The 23096-nt window shown below is 45.2% G+C and overlaps 1 protein-coding gene across 1 annotated transcript in view; it reads right to left on the bottom strand.

The window, feature by feature from the left end:
* Positions 1-22753, bottom strand: part of TMX3 (thioredoxin related transmembrane protein 3) — an 87780-nt gene extending 65027 nt beyond the window's left edge. The window contains exons 1-4 of the mRNA XM_069730987.1: positions 22466-22753; positions 19545-19596; positions 8907-8946; positions 6399-6522 (exon numbers count right to left, since the gene is read on the bottom strand). Coding sequence (XP_069587088.1) covers positions 6399-6522; positions 8907-8946; positions 19545-19596; positions 22466-22502 — 253 coding nt within the window. The 5' untranslated portion in view covers positions 22503-22753. The remainder of the gene's footprint in view (positions 1-6398; positions 6523-8906; positions 8947-19544; positions 19597-22465) is intronic.
* Between the last annotated feature and the right edge of the window lie 343 nt (positions 22754-23096).

Below are 23096 nucleotides of genomic sequence, written 5' to 3'. Positions count from 1 at the left end.
ACGCCCGCTTGTGACAGATGAGGCAGGAAGAGAGTGCACCTTCCCTTACGGAGCACAGGTCACCACATTGTACATGTTACACTGGCCATGTCATGATTAAGTGTTTCACGGTAGTTTAGCGCTGGGATCCTGGGTTCAAATCCCATCGAGGACATTATCGGCAAGGATTTTTTATGTTACCCCCATTTTGTGTGGGTTTTCTCCAGTTTCCTCCCGCACCAGAGACATACTAATAAGGAATCTAGATTGTGAGCCCCAATGGGGACAGTGATGATGATGTTTGTAAAGTGCTGTAAATAAATAAAAGATAATATGCTGCTGACTATATGAAGAAAACTTATTTATTGTTTCTCATCTCCGCTGCGGAAGGTTTACATGCTAATTTCCACTGTAAGCAAGAAGGCGATAGAGATTCTCCTCTGGGGGCTGTTGCTTTTTTCCCTTGCATGACAATGACCAATCATAAGCAGGAGGCATCATGCAGGGGAAAAAAAATAACCCTTGACCCCGGCGAATGTCAGAACCAGCTTTCTCTGTGCGATATTACAACCACGAAAAAGCCACTAAAGTGGCAAATGGTCAAAAAAAAGAAAATCACAAATTTGCCATCACACCACATGGCCTCAAAGAAACAGGAAGTGTTTTCTTATAGCCTTCATTTTATTATTTGGTGGTCTGGCCAGAGGAAGCATGGTCACTCGCCAACATTGCTTTATCACTTTTTTTTAACTATTGCTCATTTTATTAATGATTGTTTGGAAACAAAGAAATTCCTCTCACTTCTTGTGTCATAAATAATAAGAGTATAAGGGGGCCGGTGACCGGATTATTTAAATAGCCAAACCAGCCCCTTTTATGTTTTTGCATCAGTTGTTGTGACAGAAGTCTGTCTGGCTAAGAGGTTGGAAGTTGTCACGAATCCAGAAGTGAAGCACTGGAGATGGCAGGAGCGGTGCTAAAGCCAGGACATTAGGGCAGATTTACCAAAATATATTTACCGTATATACTGGAATATAAGCCTACCCCCCTAATTTTGCCACAAAAAACTGGGAAAAATTATTGACTCGAGTATAAGCCTAGGGTAGGAAATTGTTGTGAGTTCTGTGGTCAAGCTCCCTCCTGTGGTCATGAGTGGTACTTCGGCTGGTTCTGTCTATGAGCTTCTGAGTTTCCTTCCTCAGGTGACGAGGTTAAGTCGTTAGGTGCTGCTCTATTTAACTCCACCTAGTTCTTTGTTCCTGGCCTCCAGTCAATGTTCCAGTATTGGTCTAGCTCTCTCCTGGATCGTTCTTGTGGCCTGTCTGCCCTGCATAAGCTAAGTTTTGCTTGTGTTACTTTTGTTTGCTATATTTTCTGTCCAGCTTGCTATATTGGTTTTTCTTGCTTGCTGGAAGCTCTGAGACGCAGAGGGAGCACCTCCGTACCGTTAGTCGGTGCGGAGGGTCTTTTTGCCCCCTCTGCGTGGTTGTTTGTAGGTTTTTGTGCTGACCGCAAAGCTATCTTTCCTATCCTCGGTCTATTCAGTAAGTCGGGCCTCACTTTGCTAAAATCTATTTCATCTCTGTGTTTGTATTTTCATCTTTACTCACAGTCATTATATGTGGGGGGCTGCCTTTTCCTTTGGGGAATTTCTCTGAGGCAAGGTAGGCTTATTTTTCTATCTTCAGGGCTAGCTAGTTTCTCAGGCTGTGCCGAGTTGCATAGGGAGCGTTAGGAGCAATCCACGGCTACCTCTAGTGTGGTATGATAGGATTAGGGATTGCGGTCAGCAGATTTCCCACGTCTCAGAGCTCGTCCTATGTTGGTAACTATCAGGTCACTTTGTGTGCTCTTAACCACTAGGTCCATTGTGGTTCTGAATCACCTGTTCATAACAGTACTGGAGGCCTCAGAAGGGGTGGATGATGATCGCTTCTCTAAGATGGTCCATTTGGTACCCTTGTCTAAATTGCCTTCCTCCTCTGATTTGGTGCCATTGTTCTTCCAGCATGTGGTTCATTTACATGGCATTCCGGAGAACATCGTTTCGGACAGAGGTTCCCAGTTTGTTTCGAGGTTTTGGCGAGCCTTTTGTGCTAGGATGGGCATTGATTTGTCTTTTTCCTCGGCTTTCCATCCTCAGACAAATGGCCAGACTGAACGAACCAATCAGACCTTGGAAACATATCTGAGAAGTTTTGTTTCTGCTGATCAGGATGATTGGGTGTCCTTTTTGCCTTTGGCTGAGTTCGCCCTTAATAATCGGGCCAGCTCGGCTACTTTGGTTTCGCCGTTTTTCTGCAATTCTGGTTTCCATCCTCGTTTCTCTTCAGGGCAGGTTGAGTCTTCGGACTGTCCTGGTGTGGATACTGTGGTGGATAGGTTGCAGCAGATTTGGACTCATGTAGTGGACAATTTGATATTGTGTTAGGAGAAGGCTCAATGTTTCGCTAACCGCAGGCGCTGTGTGGGTCCCCGACTTCGTGTTGGGGATTTGGTTTGGTTGTCATCTCGTTATATTCCTATGAAAGTTTCCTCTCCTAAGTTTAAGCCCCGTTTCATTGGTCCGTATAAGATTTCTGAGGTTCTTAATCCTGTGTCTTTTCGTCTGACCCTTCCAGCTTCTTTTTCCATCCATAACGTATTCCATAGGTCATTGTTGCGGAGATACGTGGCACCTGTGGTTCCATCCGTTGATCCTCCTACCCCGGTTTTGGTTGAGGGGGAGTTGGAGTATATAGTGGAGAAGATTTTGGATTCTCGTATTTCGAGACGGAAACTCCAGTACCTGGTTAAGTGGAAGGGTTATGGTCAGGAAGATAATTCCTGGGTTTTTGCCTCTGATGTTCATGCTGCCGATCTAGTTCGTGCCTTTCATTTGGCTCATCCTGGTCGGCCTGGGGGCTCTGGTGAGGGTTCGGTGACCCCTCCTCAAGGGGGGGGTAATGTTGTGAGTTCTGTGGTCAAGCTCCCTCCTGTGGTCATGAGTGGTACTTCGGCTGGTTCTGTCTATGAGCTTCCACTGGTAGATGTGAGTGGGGCTGAGGCTTCTGAGTTTCCTTCCTCAGGTGACGAGGTTCAGTCGTTAGGTGCTGCTCATTTTAACTCCACCTAGTTCTTTGTTCCTGGCCTCCAGTCAATGTTCCAGTATTGGTCTAGCTCTCTCCTGGATTGTTCTTGTGGCCTGTCTGCCCTGCATAAGCTAAGTTTTGCTTGTGTTACTTTTGTTTTCTATATTTTCTGTCCAGCTTGCTATATTGGTTTTTCTTGCTTGCTGGAAGCTCTGAGACGCAGAGGGAGCACCTCCGTACCGTTAGTTGGTGCGGAGGGTCTTTTTGCCCCCTCTGCGTGGTTGTTTGTAGGTTTTTGTGCTGACCGCAAAGCTATCTTTCCTATCCTCGGTCTATTCAGTAAGTCGGGCCTCACTTTGCTAAAATCTATTTCATCTCTGTGTTTGTATTTTCATCTTAACTCACAGTCATTATATGTGGGGGGCTGCCTTTTCCTTTGGGGAATTTCTCTGAGGCAAGGTAGGCTTATTTTTCTATCTTCAGGGCTAGCTAGTTTCTCAGGCTGTGCCGAGTTGCATAGGGAGCGTTAGGAGCAATCCACGGCTACCTCTAGTGTGGTACGATAGGATTAGGGATTGCGGTCAGCAGATTTCCCACGTCTCAGAGGTCGTCCTATGTTGGTAACTATCAGGTCACTTTGTGTGCTCTTAACCACTAGGTCCATTGTGGTTCTGAATCACCTGTTCATAACAGGAAATGCAGCAGCTACCGGTGAATTTCAAAAATAAAAATAGATGCTCCATACCGTTCATTATTGCCCCATAAGATGCTCCATATAAAGCTGTGCCACATATAATGCTCCATACTGTTCATTATTGCCCCATAGATGTGCCATATAAAGCTGTGCCCCATATATAATGCTCTGCACCATTTATTATGACCCCATAGATGTGCCACATAAAGCTGTGCCATATAGATTGCTCTGCACTGTTTATATGGAGCATCTATGGGGCCATAATGAAGCTGTGCCATATAGTGCTCTGCACCGTTCATCATTGCCCCATAGATGTGCCATATAAAGCTGTGCCATATAGTGCTCTGCACCGTTCATTATTGCCCCATAGATGTGCCATATAGTGCTCTGCACCGTTCATTACTGCCCCATAGATGTGCCATATAGTGCTCTGCACCGTTCATTATTGCCCCATAGATGTGCCATATAAAGCTGTGCCATATAGTGCTCTGCACCGTTCATTATTGCCCCATAGATGTGCCATATAGTGCTCTGCACCGTTCATTACTGCCCCATAGCTGTGCCATAAAGTGCTCTGCGCCGTTCATTATTGCCCCATAGCTGTGCCATATAGTGCTCTGCACCGTTCATTATTGCCCCATAACTGTGCCATATAGTGCTCTGCACCGTTCATTATGGCCCCATAGCTGTGCCATATAGTGCTCTGCGCCATTCATTATTGCCCCATAGCTGTGCCATATAGTGCTCTGCGCCGTTCAGTATTGCCCCATAACTGTGCCATATAGTGCTCTGCGCCGTTCAGTATTGCCCCATAGCTGTGCCATATAGTGCTCTGCACCGTTCATTATGGCCCCATAGCTGTGCCATATAGTGCTCTGCACCGTTCAGCATTGCCCCATAGCTCTGCCATATAGTGCTCTGCACCGTTCATTATGGCCCCATAGCTGTGCCATATAGTGCTCTGCACCGTTCAGCATTGCCCCATAGCTGTGCCATATAGTGCTCTGCACCGTTCATCATTGCTCCATAGCTGTGCCATAGAAAGCTGTGCCACTGCTGCTGCTGCAATAAAACAAAAAAAACGCCAAACTCACCTCTCTTGCTTGCAGCTCCCAGCGTCCGGTCCCGGTGTCTCTCCGCACTGACTGATCAGGCGGAGGGCGCCGCGCACACTATATGCGTCATCGCGCCCTCTGACCTGAACAGTCAGAGCGGAGAGACGTCGGGAAGATGGAGCGGCGCCCGGCGTGTGGAACGGGGACAGGTGAATATTACATACTTACCTGCTCCCGGCATCCCGCTCCCTCTGCCTGTCACACGGTCTTCGGTGCCGCAGCCTCTTCCTCTATCAGCGGTCACCGGCACCGCTGATTAGAAAAATGAATATGCGGCTCCACCCCTATGGGAGGTGGAGCCGCGTATTCATTTCTCTAATGAGCGGTCCCACGTGACCACTGAAGAGGAGAAGAACTGCAGCACCGAACACCGTGTGACGGGCAGAGGGAGCGTCAGGACCGCCGGGACTAGGTGAGTATGCCTCAGCGCCCTCTCCCCCTCACCCGCCGACACTGCCGCCCACCGTGACTCGAGTATAAGCCGAGAGGGGCACTTTCAGCCCAAAATTTTGGGCTGAAAATCTCGGCTTATACTCGAGTATATACGGTATTTAAATAACTATTATATAAAGCACTCCAAGCACATTGCTCTGCTCTACAATCCCTTTAACTAGCACTGTGGCCTATAAGGACCACGGAGGGTCAGGGCACCGGATCACTGAACAGTAGGCCACCGTAGATCCTAACTATGGCCATCACTCACTCTTACAGCTAGGCGTTACCTTCTCGAGTAATGGAAAGGCGTGCATTGTAACATCACTGCAATACGGAAGGACAACAATGAGCACAGAGAGGGAAATGCCGGAGGAATTCATAGGAAAGGCCAGCTAGAAGAATAACGCAAATGTGCCAAGAGCCAGAGAAGAAGAGCCGGTGTGGGCTAGTGACCCACCCGAGGTACTCCTCATTTCCTTCCTTATATAAACAGCAAAGTGACGGGAGGGAAACTGCCATGTAATAAGAAACGGAACGGCGCATGTATGAGAAAAGTGAACATGGAGGGCAGATTACTGCTTCATAGGGAATCTGTCAGCAGGTTTTTGCTATTGAGTCTAAGAGCAGGATAGGGGCAGAGAGCCCGATTCCAGCGATGTATTACTTACTGGACTGTTTGGTGCAGTTTGCATAGAATCCCTGTTTTCTCTACTCTAGAAATAGCAGAGAGCAGTGCTATGAATGCTGAGCTGTGTATAACCCCACCCACAGCACTGACTGCACACAGGAAGCAGCCAATCAGTGGTGGGGGTGGAGTTACACAGATGAGCCTGACTGCCATGCACAGGACACCTAGTCCTACAGTGAAAATCTCCTGCTGATAAAACACTGATTGTATTGAATCTCCAGTATAGAGCCTAATAAGTGACATCCCTGGAATCGGGGGTCTATGCTCCTATATCATGATGCTCTCAGATTACATAGCAAAAACCTGGTGGCAGATTGCATTTAATATGAGAACCACGGAATATCAGATGCACCGTTCTGCAGAAATGTAACTGTCACTTAGAAGAGTAACACAATATTCACAGTGTAGACACTTACTTGAATGAACGGTCGCATCCATCTTTCCAACTCTCACCGGAGAACCGCTAGACCTCATCTCGATACCGACCTCATTCCAAACTGGTTCTAGTTTCTTGCAGTGGCCGCACCAAGGCGCATAAAACTGGGCAAAAAACAATGGATACAAATGCTAGCACCGCCGCTCTCATGCATCTGGTCTTCTCATAACCCTCAATCTTGAAATAGCAAAAAGACTAGTAAATATAGTACATGGTTACATTGCTTGCTCAATAGACTCTTGTCTCAACTGCCTACAACTCCCAGCATGAAGGACTGGCTAAGGACAGAAAGACGTTATGCCTATTTTATGTACACACAGTTTGAAACGGGTTGTCCACTAAAACCTATTCTCAATCCCTACGTTTCCCCCTTATTGTGGATACTGATGAAAGTTAAAAAAAGGTCAGTTTTTCACATATTTTGGACCTTTAAATACATTTTAAATTTTGCTCCCCTTTGTAACAATTACACATGGGACACTTTCAGAGGAGGAGACACTAAAAACAAAATGTGGACAGGCAGACGCTTTCTTTTTTACCAATTTGATTTCTTGTTTGTTTTATTATTTATTTCAGATATAGTGCCTACCTTAAAGGGGTTCTCAAACAAAGTGCATTTGAATTAATAGATCCTGGAATTATGAGTTCCAAAATTGGATGTGTTAAAAAAAAAAAAAAAAAAAAGTTCCTGTGTTGAGATAGTCATATAAATGTGCCACTGCTGTGTACTGTGTATAACATCGCACAAATGCTCCAGTTCATGGTCGCGCATAACACAGCTTCAGGCCAGGGGAGGGGGGGTAAGCATAAATCACTTATGATAAGTGAGTACATAGACAAAACAACAGGTGCTCCCAGCTGCTTTCTGAGTTGAACACATTTCCCTGTCTGCTTTATCACAGGAATAAGAGTTTCTGCCGCATCACCAGTCCTGGGAGCTAATCATAAATCAAGTTAGAGACACAAGCTCAGTGGCTGCTGGAGTTCTTACCTCACTGACTTGATTTACGATGAGCTCAGGGGGCTGGATATATGGTTGGAACACCCACTCCTGTGTTACCTCAGGCACGGAGGCGTGTTACCTCAGGCAGCAGCAACTGTGAGTCCCTGCTGCTTAGTCTGTATACTCACTTATCAAACTTGATTTATGCTTTCGAGGAGGAGAATAGGGGTGAGTCGGTGGTATGCGCAGACAATGAACGGGAGCACCTCTGCACAGTCAGACAGTACATTGTAGGAACTTTTTTTTTAACACATTGGTAGAACTTATTATTCCAAGATTTGCTGATTAAAATGTACAGTGTTCATGGGACAACTCTTCAAGGTCATAAGAGGCCTTTTGTGGTGGGTTTGGGGAGGAAATCATTGCAACATTTAACATACCCCTAAGTTTCAGGGCAAATTCAGCTTCATCCTCCTACTGCTGACTGAAGGCAGACCTGATCTGTGACCAAGCAGTTCGTGCCACCTCCCAGCACTCACATGATCTCTGGGACCAGATGAGGAAGCGCGTTTACTATTTCCTAAATAGTGTTTTGCAATGTGTAGACAGTGATCTGGAAGGCAGAGATGGTAGTCAACCATCTCTGCGGGACATCTGGCTATCTTCCCGCTCTGTAAAGCTGCTGACTGCAATGACGTTCTAAAAGTCAAACACAGAGTCAGATGCGGAGCAGCATGATGTATTAAGATGTTGGGCGGTCTGTTGCTAAAGACAACAGGAAACTATTTTTACTTAAGTTTGCAATATAAAGCTTTACAACTTCTTTTCGGCACAAATGAGAAAGAAATTGGAAAATAAGAACCATAAGCTTCTCTTCGGGTTGATTTAAAGAGTAACCATCATTTTAATTTTTATCTTCATTAATCAATAGTACACATGAAAATAGGAAAGTTTGTAACATATTAAAAAAAGCTGCGTCTTGCTTCTACTCCTAGACTGATCTTTCATTCTCAATTCACTGGTAATTTCTGTCTTCAGTAAATACAGATTTTCCCATTAATGCGATAGGAGATGCCAATTGGTGCTCAGAAAGGTCTACGGAGAGAGGAGCTAGACACAGGCATTGTGCTGCAAGTTCCCCTGAAAGGAGCTTCAGTTCTCCATCGAACCTTATAGGCACCAACTATTATATCCTCTCTCATTAATTGGAAAATCTGCATTCACTGAAGACAGATTTTACCTATGAATTCAGAATATTGAGATGGAAAGATTAGTTCAGGAGGAGAGTGTAGCAGATTTAGCCCTTAATTAAAATCAAACTATCCGTATAGAAAATAAGACGATCATAATCTGCCTATTGTCCATGTGTTTTTTTCCAGAGTAGAAACAACAACAAAAAAAAGGAAAATTCATAAAGCGTTTCTAAACGAGCCAAAAAAAATCTGAAGCAAAATAGAACTAATAAAAAGTGACGTTTTGTGATCAGTAGTGTGACATGTATACACCTTACAGAGAAAATACGAGATTGACAATAATAAGACTTACATCAACGAGCCACACATCCTCTTCTCGGGTTTCTTTGAAACTACAAAAACAAGCAAGAGTAACCAAACCGTGAGACGTTCCCCATTATATAATGTATGATTTACAACATATATCTACACCATGTTCTTCTATTTAGTTCTATAAATTAACAAAATTAAAAAAATTATTTTCCAGTCCTAATGTTCGTCAAACCCATCACAAGCAATGATTCTTCTCCATGATCTCCACCATACTTGGTCCTTTTCATCAGGTGGAACAGCACGCCGGCAAAACATCAGACGACGTTTCAGCCAATCAGAGGCGTCAGATGACCGAAGAACAACAAGCAGCATTTGTTCCGCTTGTGGATCAGACCCCCAGAGTAGGGACAGGGATCCGTCAAACTCCGATAAGGGTGAAGGAATTGTGAGCCCTCGCGGGCAGGGTCCTCTCCTCCTGTACCAGTCGTGACTCGTACGCTTTAAGATTATTGTAGGTGTTGTATACCCCTCCTCACATGTAAAACGCCATGGAATAAATGGCGCTATAATAATAAATAATAAGGGAAGACATGGTCACCACTGCATCTTCAATAGTTGCATGGCCAGCAGTCGAGCAACCAAAAACCACATTGCAAAATGGTACGCGAGTCACTCCTGCTACGTGTACAGCCCCACCTCACATATTTTTACTTAGGACTGCAAAACATTAGTAATCCCTAAAAAGAGTGAACAGCACATCCACATGATTATAATAAAACTGCTCCTGCTTTGTTGAAAATTTAAATTTTTAAATGGGTATAAAAAGTATTGGCCACAGACTGTCGCATTTGTGATGTACACAGCCCCCCTAACCCTAGTCTGTAAGACACTGCGTACGCCAGAAACGTGGCAGTCTGTGGCCAACGGGGAATATAATTTTCACACACTTTAATGGATTCCGTAAAGAAGAAGCAATGTTTTATTCAAAATTCTGTGCCGTTCACGCGTTTTGGATTGTGCCAAGTGTTGATGGTCTACAACAGGACTAGCACCCACGACCATAAGGGTTTATTCACATGGACTTTCGTCAGTGATGTGCTAAGCATTCTTAAGACTTGTGCTTAATCTGCCTGCATTATTCTCCTTTTACATAAAAAAAAAAAAATAATCCATGGTAAAATCAGGAAAAAATGCACACGAGAGTGAGAGAGTTTTCTGTATCTCTAATGACTAGAATGCCATTACTGACGCGGTTATGGCATAGTCTTCGGAAGTTCATCACTATTGCAGCATGACGTCCCCCAGAGGTCCTCACACGCGTTCCCTCAACTCCTCCTGCTAGAACCAATCACCCTAGGATTATGGCACAAAGTTTCGTCATCTATAAAGAAAAACTTGCATCATGGGCACAAGTGGAAGCCCGACACTCATCTACAGTTTACTTTTCTCATTTGACATTCATTAGTAGAGTGCACATGGTAGCACACCGTCCGCTCCACTGAGCCCATTATCTGATGACTACTCAGTGAACCGCGCAATAACATATCCCACCATGAAAGGATTCCCAGGACTCAGACTGCTGCATTCAGCAATTTAGTCAGGTGGCAAAGATATACAGACAGTGTGATTATGTAATGTTTTGCATACACAAGTCAATTATATACATTTGTCGTAGATGTAACGTTGACATGTCACCCTCATAATGAGGATTTAGACATAACTTGGAAAGCTAACAAGAGCTAGCACTCTAAACACTTCACAAGACCCCCGTTGAGATCACAACGGCGGGGGGGGGGGTTGTGAACAGGTAATTGAAGTGGGTTATCCGCTGGAGAGCAGACACAAAGTCTATACCAAAGGTTGGGGAGGTGACACTTGTGGAGGAGATATGGCCTCCTATGTTCAAAAGAACAACAAGCAGATGCTCCGGCATCGAAGTCCAGTTACAAATATTGTTTTTTTGTGATAGTCGAAGGTCATATAGTTATGAAAGACATATTTAGCATTGTGATTAAGTGGTGAACATAACGCATTTACTTACACCACCGTGAGGTCTGCACATCAGACCTGAATTACCGTAATATCGGTCAGATGGAAAATATTGATATGCCATTTCTCCTATCTAGAGAAAACTAAATTCATAATGGAAAATATAGAATATCTCCCGCCTGGGACCTCCAGGGGGTGGATATCCTTAAGATTAGGGATCCCATCATTTTTGGGGACCAAGCTACATCCTATTGGCCAGCCCCAATCACCAAAGGGAGGGATGAGGGAATGAATCTTATTTAATAAAAGCAGATTCTGAAATATAATCGTTGCTCAGTGATGGAAGATAGTGGAAGGAAGCGTAGTCCTACAGCAAACTAAGACAAGTGCCATTTCTGTGACATCAGGTCTAATAATTTTCTTTTGCTTATCCTTTTTATTTTATGAGATTGTATATACTGTATTGCCATTTCTCATTATTACACACAAGTTAATTTATGGACAGCTATGGTTTGATTTCTTTGCCCGTGTGGATCAGATGGGCTCTTACCAACTTAGGGTTAGAATTTCATGTCAATAGCACCTTTAGAAATATATGTGCTTAGAAAATTGGTGACATGTTCAATACTTTTTTCACTTGTTGTATATGTATTCTACGAGTTAAGAGTCAGATGTGTACCGTATTTTGTGGTTTAGAAGACGCATCAGATAAGATGCACCCCAAATTTTGAGGTGAAAAATAGGAAAAAAAAACAACTTTTTAATAAAATGGTGGTGCTTCTTACAATCCATGCGCCTTATTGCTTACCGGGGTGGTGGCTGTGGTGAAGCGGGTTCCAGGGTCGCTGCTGGCAGAGGCAGGAGTTGGGCTACGCTGCAGACCTCAGAATGGGAGAAAGGGGTGTTCGGATGTGTGGGGGCTCTGCTGACATTTTGTGAATGCCCGGAGCCCCGGCACATGGTTTACTTTGCGGTGGACTCTGGGAAAATGGCTGGCAGGGGCAGCGCATGCGTAGATGGAGATCTTTGTGATGAGATCTTATCTCATGAGATCTTGGTGCTGAGATCTCCATCTCTGCATGCGCTGCCCCTGGCAGCCATATTCCCAGAGTTCACTGCAATGTAAACCATGGAAGTGCAGGGGTCCCGGGCTTTCACAAAATATCGGCGGGGCCCCCACACCACCGAACACCCGCAGTGTCGTACATCCAAACACCCCCTCATCCCAGCCTGCGGCCTGCAGCAATGCGCCACCCTGGGACCCTGCTCCACCTCTACAGCCGGTGAGGTACATTCGAATTATAAGACACCCCCCAATTTTCCCCCAAATTTGGGGGGAAAAAAGTGCATCTTATAATCCGAAAAATACGGCATATACTAGACATTCACTGGAAGAGCACATAACCTGTGTCTAGTAGCAAAAGCAGCATAGTCACCATCCATCAACTGTCATCAATTGCACAATAGTACTAATGATTGGAGGGAATGGATTGCTGGTTCCAGACAAATTGGTGGCAGCGATGGGATATCTGTAAGTTTTTTCCCCGGCTGTCCCCTGGCAATTTTTTAAATCAGGTTTTTGTATTAAAAGTATTTTCTTTGGCAATCTTGCTATTTTCACATTGACGACTGGAGCTATTTTAGACTTTAACATCCTGTTTCAAGAAACAACATATGTACGCAGCCAAAATGGTCAGATCCCTACTAGAGATGAGCGAATTTGATCAAGGATTACTCTGCTTACCGAATCAGCTGCAGACGGAACCCAGCTTCCTGGATTGCATCGACTGATCAGCTCTTCGGCTCCGCAGCTGCATGTGTCTCGGCTGTGTGACAGTCAGAACACATGCAAGGAGAGCCTTCATGCATGTGGGACTTCAAACAATGATGTACTAATCACCTGTCAATAGTGCATCGACACCCTACAGGCGCCGCCATGCCTGCGTCAGCACCCTACAGGCGCCGCCATGCCTGCGTCAGCACCCTACAGGCGCCGCCATGCCTGCGTCAGCACCCTACAGGCGCCGCCATGCCTGCGTCAGCACCCTACAGGCGCCGCCATGCCTGCGTCAGCACCCTACAGGCGCCGCCATGCCTGCGTCAGAACCCTACAGGCGCCGCCATGCCTGCTTCAGCACCCTATAGGCTGCCACACTTGCACAGTGTTAACATTTTTCTGCAGAGCATTGCGTTCAGAAGATCTCATTCATTTTGATGCTACCGCTATAGGCTGTGGATTTTTCACCAGCATAGTAGCGTTTCCCTCATGCTCATGACTTTCTGCCGGTCTTGCTGACTGCTCACATCTAACGAGTATGTTAACTTGACATCTCTATATCAAGCTCAGGACTCTGGGATCGACCTTTCTTACAGAGAACATGAAAAGGCTTTCAGCACTGAGAGGACAGGATTATAAAGCCCAATGATTTCTCTCTAATGCGTTCTTAGCTCCAGAAGGTACGGTATACATCTCATCCAGGACAAGCTGGGTGACGGAAAACAATATCCAGCTTTCATGGATTCCTTATCCAAGTGCTTTGGTATTTTGTAATAACAGGCAGGTGTGGTAGCGAGACCTGCCCTTTCATGCCAGATCTGGTTTTCTCTGGATGTATAACCTATACATTCGGAGGATACAGCTATGGTATGGAGTCATGAGTCAGAATAAGATAATGGGGCCACAATGAACTTCTTTTAAAGATAAAAAGCCCATCTCTAAACTCAAGTCAAACACATACACACGTGGATAAGATAGTTAAGCTGTTAAAGTAAGAAAAACCCACAATGGTTACAGAAATAACTTGACTGACAAAAGTACCGTAATTTTCAATTTACTTTTAAAAATCAACTGATGAAAATCAGACATGGATTGTGAATTGCGGTTCAACAAAAAAAAAAAAACTAAGAAAAAAAAAAAAAAAAAAAGCAAAACCACTAATGAAAATAGCCTGAACAAAAATGATGGCGCCCATAACATTTTGTTGCCCAACCTTTTGAGGCACTCACTGCAAACAAAGTATTTGTGTAACGCTCAATGAGACTTCTGGACCTCTCCACAGATATTTTGTCCCACTCCTCATGAGCAAACTGCTCCATATGTCTCAGGTGTGAAAGTATGAGCGTATAGCAGATTCATTTGGCAATCCACAAATTAACGTTTCAGTCTGTTTAGACCTTCATCAGAACTGCCAGAGAACAGCGCTGACAAAGGCAGCTAATTTGTGGATTGCCAAATAAATCTGTTATACGTTCCTACTATCCTGAGCGCCAGGTTTATTGCTACTATTGGATTACGGGTTGGAATCCTACTTAGGCACCAGAGTCGCTCAACCAGGAGTGACAGCTACCCTTTATCTACATATGGTCTCAGGAGTGAAGGTGCCTTCTCCAGAATGGATGATACAGCTCCTTCCCCAGATGTTCAATAGGATTTATATCAGGAAGGCAGAAGATTTAGAAGGCCACGTCAGAAGAGTCCATTGCTTTGCTCTTAGCCATTCTTGGTTGTTCTTAGCTGTGTGTTTTGGGTCACTATCCTGTTGAGGAGCCATGACTTGTGACTCAGATTAAAGGGGTTGTCCACTACTAGGACAACCCCTTCTTAAACAAAATGTTATGCCCCGAAAAATAATAAAGCCTATACTCACCTCCCGTGCTGATGCCGTTGTTGAAGAGGCGTCTTTACTCGCTTTCCTGGGGTTGTGATGTGGTGGAACGACACGTAATGCCAGTGACCAGACAGAGAAGTTGTCACTGTCCCTGCCTTTGGACACATTGAACATGAAGAGGAAGTCCGGGCTGCAGTGACAGGTCCTCTTTAAATAGTTTGGCTGCTCATTTTGTTGTTACTAAAGAGCAGGAGACATCCTCTTGGATCCAAACTTTTGTGTCCGATTTTGCCCTTCTCTTCCATAATGAGCAAATATGTCTCGGTTTGGTTCCGTTGCAGCAAATTGTTGAAAGGGTTGTACATCTCTGTACACGGACATCGCTATGCTCAAGTTCCCACTCTACTACCAATAGAATGAGGGGGATCAGACCTTGCAAGGACGTGCATTACCAACATTTGTGCTAATTGCTGAGAGTTTCGTCAATCAGACACCAGGCCAACAGCTGATGGACCAGGGTCTAAAAGAATGGAAGATTTGCTCAATGGTAATTCCTACTTATACTATAAAAACACAGCAGATACAGCAGAAGAGTTTAATGTGTATTGGCACCTATGGTTCTTTATAGGTGCCGTTCCATCTTGGGGTGTCGACAGGTCATCATGCCATTGAAGGAAGAATCACGCTGTTCTTCCATGATCAGGGAAAAGAGATGAACCTCATAGCGAAAAAGTAATCCATAAATCTAGGGGCTGAGGTACCTCAGTGATGCACATACAAGCATCTTTTGTGAGCCGATAACTCGTTTAAATATTCAGGTAGATTAATAAAAGCTATAAAAAATGGAGCAGCTGCCTGTAGAGACCAGTCAGATATCCACTCACAATTTTTGGAAGCCCTTTGGGGAATGAAAGCTATGACAGGACTGACTGCTCGCTCCCGATTTCTTGTGATTAGTCCTCGTGATATGTTCTGCTTAGTTCTTAACATGATGATGGAAGTCAATGAGGGTAACAGTATGATCTGTACGCCCCGGGAAAAACAAGAGCCGAACCGGACCAGATTATGTCAGTAAAAGTATGTCGCTATGTCAAAAACTATCAGAAGCTGCAAGGTATTAATGACAATTAATTGGCATGTCAGCCATCACCGAGCGAACCTATTACATCTGTGAGAAAGCCAGAACCTACAAATGGCCGACTGGAGTAATAAGTGATCAGATAAGAGCACAAGTCCCCAGCTGTAGGCTTGCCGCCCAGCGAGGGGTAGGCATACCGTATTTTTCGGACCATAAGACGCACTTTTTTCCTCCAAATTTGGGAGGAAAGTGTAGGGTGCGTTTTATGGTCCGAATGTAACATGTGGAGAGGAGGCAGCAGCAGAGGGGGATCGCACTCTCAGGAGGCAGGAAAATGTTGCAGCTGCAGGAATGCGGCGCTGGAGAAACCAAATGGTCCCAGTGCTTTAAGTGAAGGAATATACATTAATCGCTTCCCCGCCCACCTGTCAGCACCGAGCAGTGAATGAATATTCCTTCACTTAAACAGCGGCTGGGGAGATCTGTGATCGGTGGAGGAGGCGGCAGGAGCAGGGTGCCACAGGAGGAATCGCAGTTTCATACCTGACAGCCCAGAGCGGGCTGTGATGATGCTGAGTGCTCCCGTATAGGACTTGTGGTGACATAATTAAAAGTGCAGGCTGGAGCATCACATGACAGAACAGAGCCCTCCCTCTTCATTATGTCACCACAGGTCCTTCAGGCACCGCACTAGAAACAATGCAGCCTCCTCTTACAGGACCTGTGGTGAGGTAACAAGAGGGAGGGCTCTGTGCGGTCATGTGATGCTCCAGCTCTTCATTACCTCACCACAGGTCCTGTCAGCTGTAGAGAGATAATTTCGGTTTTCTAGCGTGGCTGACTGGCTGCAGGACCTGCACTGATGAGAGCACAGCCTGTATAACGAAGAATTACCGTATATACTCGAGTATAAGCCGAGATTTTCAGCCCAAATTTTTGGGCTGAAAGTGCCCCTCTCGGCTTATACTCGAGTCAAGGTGGGTGGCAGGGTCGGCGGGTGAGGGCGCTGAGGCATACTCACCTAGTCCCGGCGGTTCTGACGCTCCCCGCCTGTCCCACGGTCTTCGGTGCTGCAGTTCTTCCACTGTTCAGCGGTCACGTGGGACCGCTCATTAGAGAAATGAATAAGCGGCTCCACCTCCCATTGGGGTGGAGCCACATATTCATTTCTCTAATCAGCGGTAACGGTGCGGCACCGAAGACCAGCTGTCCGGGGGAAGGAGCCGGACGCCGGGAGCAGGTAAGTATCGCATAGTTACCTGTCCACGTTCCACACGCCGAACATCGCTCCATCTTCCCGGCGTCTATCTGCACTGACTGTGCAGGTCAGAGGGCGCGATGACGCATATAATGTGCGCGGCGCCCTCTGCCTGATCAGTCAGAGCGGAGAGACGCCGGGACCGGACGCTGGGAGCTGCAAGCAAGAAAGGCGAGTATGGCATTTTTTTTTTTTTTTATTGCAGCAGCAGCAATGGCACAGATTTATGTGGAGCATCAATGGGGAAATATGAACGGTGCAGAGCACTATATGGCAGAGCTATGGGGAAATATGAACAGTGCAGAGCACTATATGGGGCACAGCTATGGGGAAATATGAACGGTGCAGAGCACTATATGGCAGAGCTATGGGGAAATATGAACGGTGCAGAGCACTATATGGGGCACAGCTATGGGGAAATATGAACGGTGCAGAGCACTATATGGGGCACAGCTATGGGGAAATATGAACGGTGCAGAGCACTATATGGAGCACAGCTATGGGGAAATATGAACGGTGCAGAGCATATATGGCACAGCTATGGGGAAATATGAACGGTGCAGAGCACTATATGGCAGCTATGGGGCAATATGAACGGTGCAGAGCATTATATGGGGCACAGCTATGGGGAGATATGAACGGTGCAGAGCACTATATGGGGCACAGCTATGGGGAAATATGAACGGTGCAGAGCACTATATGGGGCACAGCTATGGGGAAATATGAACGGTGCAGAGCACTGTATGGGGCACAGCTATGGGGAGATATGAATGGTGCAGAGCATATATGGCACAGCTATGGGGAAATATGAACGGTGCAGAGCACTATATGGCAGCTATGGGGCAATATGAACGGTGCAGAGCATTATATGGGGCACAGCTATGGGGAGATATGAACGGTGCAGAGCACTATATGGGGCACAGCTATGGGGAAATATGAACGGTACAGAGCACTATATGGCAGCTATGGGGCAATATGAACGGTGCAGAGCATTATATGGGGCACAGCTATGGGGAGATATGAACGGTGCAGAGCACTATATGGGGCACAGCTATGGGGAAATATGAACGGTGCAGAGCACTATATGGCAGCTATGGGGCAATATGAACGGTGCAGAGCACTATATGGGGCACAGCTATGGGGAGATATGAACGGTGCAGAGCTGCAAGCAAGAAAGGGGAGTATGGCATTTTTTTTTTTTTTATTGCAGCAGCAGCAGCAATGGCACAGATTTATGTGGAGCATCAATGGGGAAATATGAACGGTGCAGAGCACTATATGGCACAGCTATGGGGCAATATGAACAGTGCAGAGCATTATATGGGGCACAGCTATGGGGCAGTATGAACGGTGCAGAGCACTATATGGCACAGCTATGGGGAAATATGAACGGTGCAGAGCACTATATGGCACAGCTATGGGGAAATATGAACGGTGCAGAGCACTATATGGCACAGCTATGGGGAAATATGAACGGTGCAGAGCACTATATGGCACAGCTATGGGGCAATAATGAACGGTGCAGAGCACTATATGGCAGAGCTATGGGGAAATATGAACGGTGCAGAGCACTATATGGCACAGCTATGGGGAAATAATGAACGGTGCAGAGCACTATATGGCAGAGCTATGGGGAAATATGAACGGTGCAGAGCACTATATGGCACAGCTATGGGGCAATAATGAACGGTGCAGAGCACTATATGGCACAGCTATGGGGCAATAATGAACGGTGCAGAGCACTATATGGCAGAGCTATGGGGCAAGAATGAATGGTGCAGAGCATTATATGGCAGAGCTATGGGGCAAGAATGAATGGTGCAGAGCACTATATGGCAGAGCTATGGGGAAATATGAACGGTGCAGAGCACTATATGGCACAGCTATGGGGCAATAATGAACGGTGCAGAGCACTATATGGCAGAGCTATGGGGCAAGAATGAATGGTGCAGAGCACTATATTGCACAGCTATGGGGCAAGAATGATCTATTTTTATTTTTGAAATTCACTGCTGCATTTCCACCCTAGGCTTATACTCGAGTCAATAAGTTTTCCCAGTTTTTTGTGGCAAAATTAGGGGGGTCAGCTTATACTCGGGTCGGCTTATACTCGAGTATATACGGTAATTAAAAGGACATAAAAAAAGCACTCTGCCGCTGCTGTGGTGAACTATAACTTCCAGCATACCATAGGATCTGCAGTACATGCTGGGAGTTATAGTTCTCCCATGGGATCTTAAAGCAGCACTCCAGTGTTATTTTTCAGAGCTGGGGTGGTGCTTTAAATATAAGCCCTGTGCCCCTATTCTTATACTCATCCTCCTTCCATATACCGGTAGTACTTTACAGACTCCACACTGGTACAGCAGCACCAACATCTGCCTGTAGCTTCCAACATAATAACATACTATTATAAATAATAACACCACATATACGGTAATAGTATGTTAATTATGTTATTAAATATTTTACCACATTTTTTGCTTCAAATATTTTTTTCCCTATTTTTCACCTCTAAAACATAAAACATGGGTACAACTTATAGTCCGATGCGTCTTATTGTCTGAAAAATACGGCATATACTGGGAATGCTTATATTCCCAGCAGCATCAATGCCCAGCTCATTGTCATATGGCAGCTTTAGGTTACAGTCATTCACCTTCCAGCACATACTGGGACACTATACGTCAACAGCTACACACTGCATACAGCCGGGAAAAAATACAACATGAGTTGCACACTTACGTCTCATCCAAGTCCTCTACAAATGCCGAGGAGCGGGCCAACAGGAAGATGGCTGCAAAAAAAAACACAGGGAAAGAAAATTGGCAGGATATGTTTAACCTCCAGCCATACATGTATATTATAAGCCCCCTTCTATATGGGATAATATACTGTCCATTCACATACCGTATGTATTATCTGCCCCCTTCTATATGGGATAATATACTGTCCATTCACATATATATTATCTGCCCCTCATATATGGGATCATATACTGTCCATTCACATATGTATTATCTGCCCCTCATATATGGGATCATATACTGTCCATTCACATATGTATTATCTGCCCCTCATATATGGGATCATATACTGTACATTCACATATGTATTATCTGCCCCTCATATATGGGATCATATACTGTACATTCACATATGTATTATCTGCCCCTCATATATGGGATCATATACTGTCCATTCACATATGTATTATCTGCCCCTCATATATGGGATCATATACTGTCCATTCACATATGTATTATCTGCCCCTCATATATGGGATCATATACTGTACATTCACATATGTATTATCTGCCCCTCATATATGGGATCATATACTGTACATTCACATATGTATTATCTGCCCCTCATATATGGGATCATATACTGTCCATTCACATATGTATTATCTGCCCCTCATATATGGGATCATATACTGTACATTCACATATGTATTATCTGCCCCTCATATATGGGATCATATACTGTACATTCACATATGTATTATCTGCCCCTCATATATGGGATCATATACTGTCCATTCACATATGTATTATCTGCCCCTCATATATGGGATCATATACTGTACATTCACATATGTATTATCTGCCCCTCATATATGGGATCATATACTGTACATTCACATATGTATTATCTGCCCCTCATATATGGGATCATATACTGTACATTCACATATATATTATCTGCCCCTCATATATGGGATCATATACTGTACATTCACATATGTATTATCTGCCCCTCATATATGGGATCATATACTGTACATTCACATATGTATTATCTGCCCCTCATATATGGGATCATATACTGTACATTCACATATGTATTATCTGCCCCTCATATATGGGATCATATACTGTACATTCACATATGTATTATCTGCCCCTCATATATGGGATCATATACTGTACATTCACATATGTATTATCTGCCCCTCCTATATGGGATCATATACTGCCCATTCACATATATACTATCTGCCCATCCTACATGGGATCATATACTGCCCATTAACATATACAGGATCTGCCCTGTCCTATATGGGATTATATACTGCCCATTCACATATCTGCCCCTCCAATATGGGATCATATGCTGCCCATTCACTAATATACTATCTGCCCCTCCTATATGGGATCATACACTGCCCATTCATATATATACTACCTGCCCATTATATATGGGATCATACACTGCCCATTCATATATATACTACCTGCCCATTATATATGGGATCATACACTGCCCATTCATATTCAGTGGGGCAAAAAAGTACCGTATTTAGTCAGTCAGAAATAGTGCAAGTTCCACCACTTAAAAAGATGAGAGGCGTCTGTAATTTACATCATAGGTAGACCTCAACTATGGGAGACAAACTGATTTTGCCCCCCGAAGAAGCCACATTGCGAAACGCGCGTCGGGGCCTCTTATGCACGCACGGCAGCAGCAGCAGGTTGGTATATGGTCTTTACTACATTAGATACTTTTGTACCCTCTTTCCCCTATAGCCATTTGGCAGGCATATGTTGTGGCACAGCCCTCTTTCTTATTATACGTGGGATTTCCCAGGACTATTATAGAAATTTGTATGGGTGTGCCTAGATAGGGCTAGATACCAGTTATATATTTGATTCATAACGTTCAATCTATTACCTTTACCCCCCTGCTGTCTGCATATACAGACTTATCCAGGAGCCTTTTCCCTGGTATAGTTGCCCACCCTTTTTCATCACTATTCTGTGTCACGATTTGGCTTTTGGGCTTTTATTTTTGCTATACCTGGGAGTTGATTTTTACTATTTATAGGTTTATATGTACGGTTCTCTGACTCAGTATTGCTGATTTGCTCCTCATTGGATAGCTGTAACCTTGCGTGGAACTAGGTTCACCTCCCTCCTTTCCATTGCATCTCTTTACGTGTGTTTTTAATATTTACGTGTAATATTTTAATAATTGTTTCTAATAAAGTTGTTAACTTTTTAGCTCTGGTGTCCATTATCTTTTCGGTTGTTTATTGCATTCAATATGGCGGAGCATTTATGTTGGTTGCCCCCGGTATAGGTTTACTATACATTTACATATTCAGTATCTGCCCCGTCCTATATGGGATCATATACTACCAATTCACATATACAGTATCTGTCTCATTCTATATGGGACCATATACTGCCTATTCACATACACAGTATCTGACCTGTCCTTTATGGAACATATACCGCCCAGTCACATATACAGTATCTGCCCCTCCTATATGGGATCATATTCACATGTACACTATTAGCTCCTCCTATATGGGACCATATACTGCCCAGTCACATATTCAGTATCTGCTCCTCCTATATAGGACCATATACTGCCCATCCACATACATTGCAGTATTATATACACAGCTGGCTGTACAGTAGCTGATGTTCCCCACACACACAGTGACCGGGATCTCCCTGCACATCTCACCCGCACACACTTCCGTCCGTACAGGCGGCGGTGATGATGATGATGATGATGGGGATGGATGGATGTGGCATCTGCACACACCCTTTCCCTGCCAGCGCACTGAACATAGCACAGCCACGGGCACAGACAGAACTCCGATCCACCCGGTGCTCTTGGCACGAAGACATAGAAATCGCTTCTGTCGTTACCTGTTGCTATGAAGGCGCAGAACCCGGCAGCTGCCATGTTGGGAGGATGTGATACCGGAAGGAAACAGTCCGGCAGCGCTATGGCGCCGTCCTCCTCCTCAGTGTGATAGGCTGTGCGGGGTGGACGCTGTTTCCGTACACAGGCGGGCGGCTACACCCGGAGCGGGCGTGACCTTGTCCTCGGGTTACACAATATTAGTATGAGGTTCTTATAATCCGGCGTGCTCGTCACCCGCGGTCCATGATGGAGGAGGCTGCCCCCAGCCCATGTTGGGAGAGGCTGTCCACAGCCAATGATTGGGGAAGCTGCCCCCAGTCCATGATGTGTGAGGCTGCCCCAAGTCCATGATAGGCTGCCACCAGTCCACAATGGTGGAGGCTGCCCCCAAGTCCATGATGTGTGAGGCTGCCCCCAGTCCATGATGTGTGAGGCTGCCCCCAGTCCACAATGGAGGAGGCTGCCCCCAGTCCATGATGTGTGGGGCTGCCCCAAGTCCATGATGTGTGAGGCAGCCCCCTGTCCATGATAGGCTGCCACCAGTCCACAATGGTGGAGGCTGCCCCAAGTCCATGATGTGTGAGGCTGCCCCCAGTCCATGATGTGTGAGGCAGCCCCCTGTCCATGATAGGC

This window comes from Ranitomeya imitator, chromosome 6 (assembly GCF_032444005.1).
Source record: "Ranitomeya imitator isolate aRanImi1 chromosome 6, aRanImi1.pri, whole genome shotgun sequence".
Classification (NCBI taxonomy): Eukaryota; Metazoa; Chordata; class Amphibia; order Anura; family Dendrobatidae; genus Ranitomeya; species Ranitomeya imitator.
Note: the sequence above shows the minus strand (reverse complement) of the source record. Positions and strands in the feature narration are given on the sequence as shown.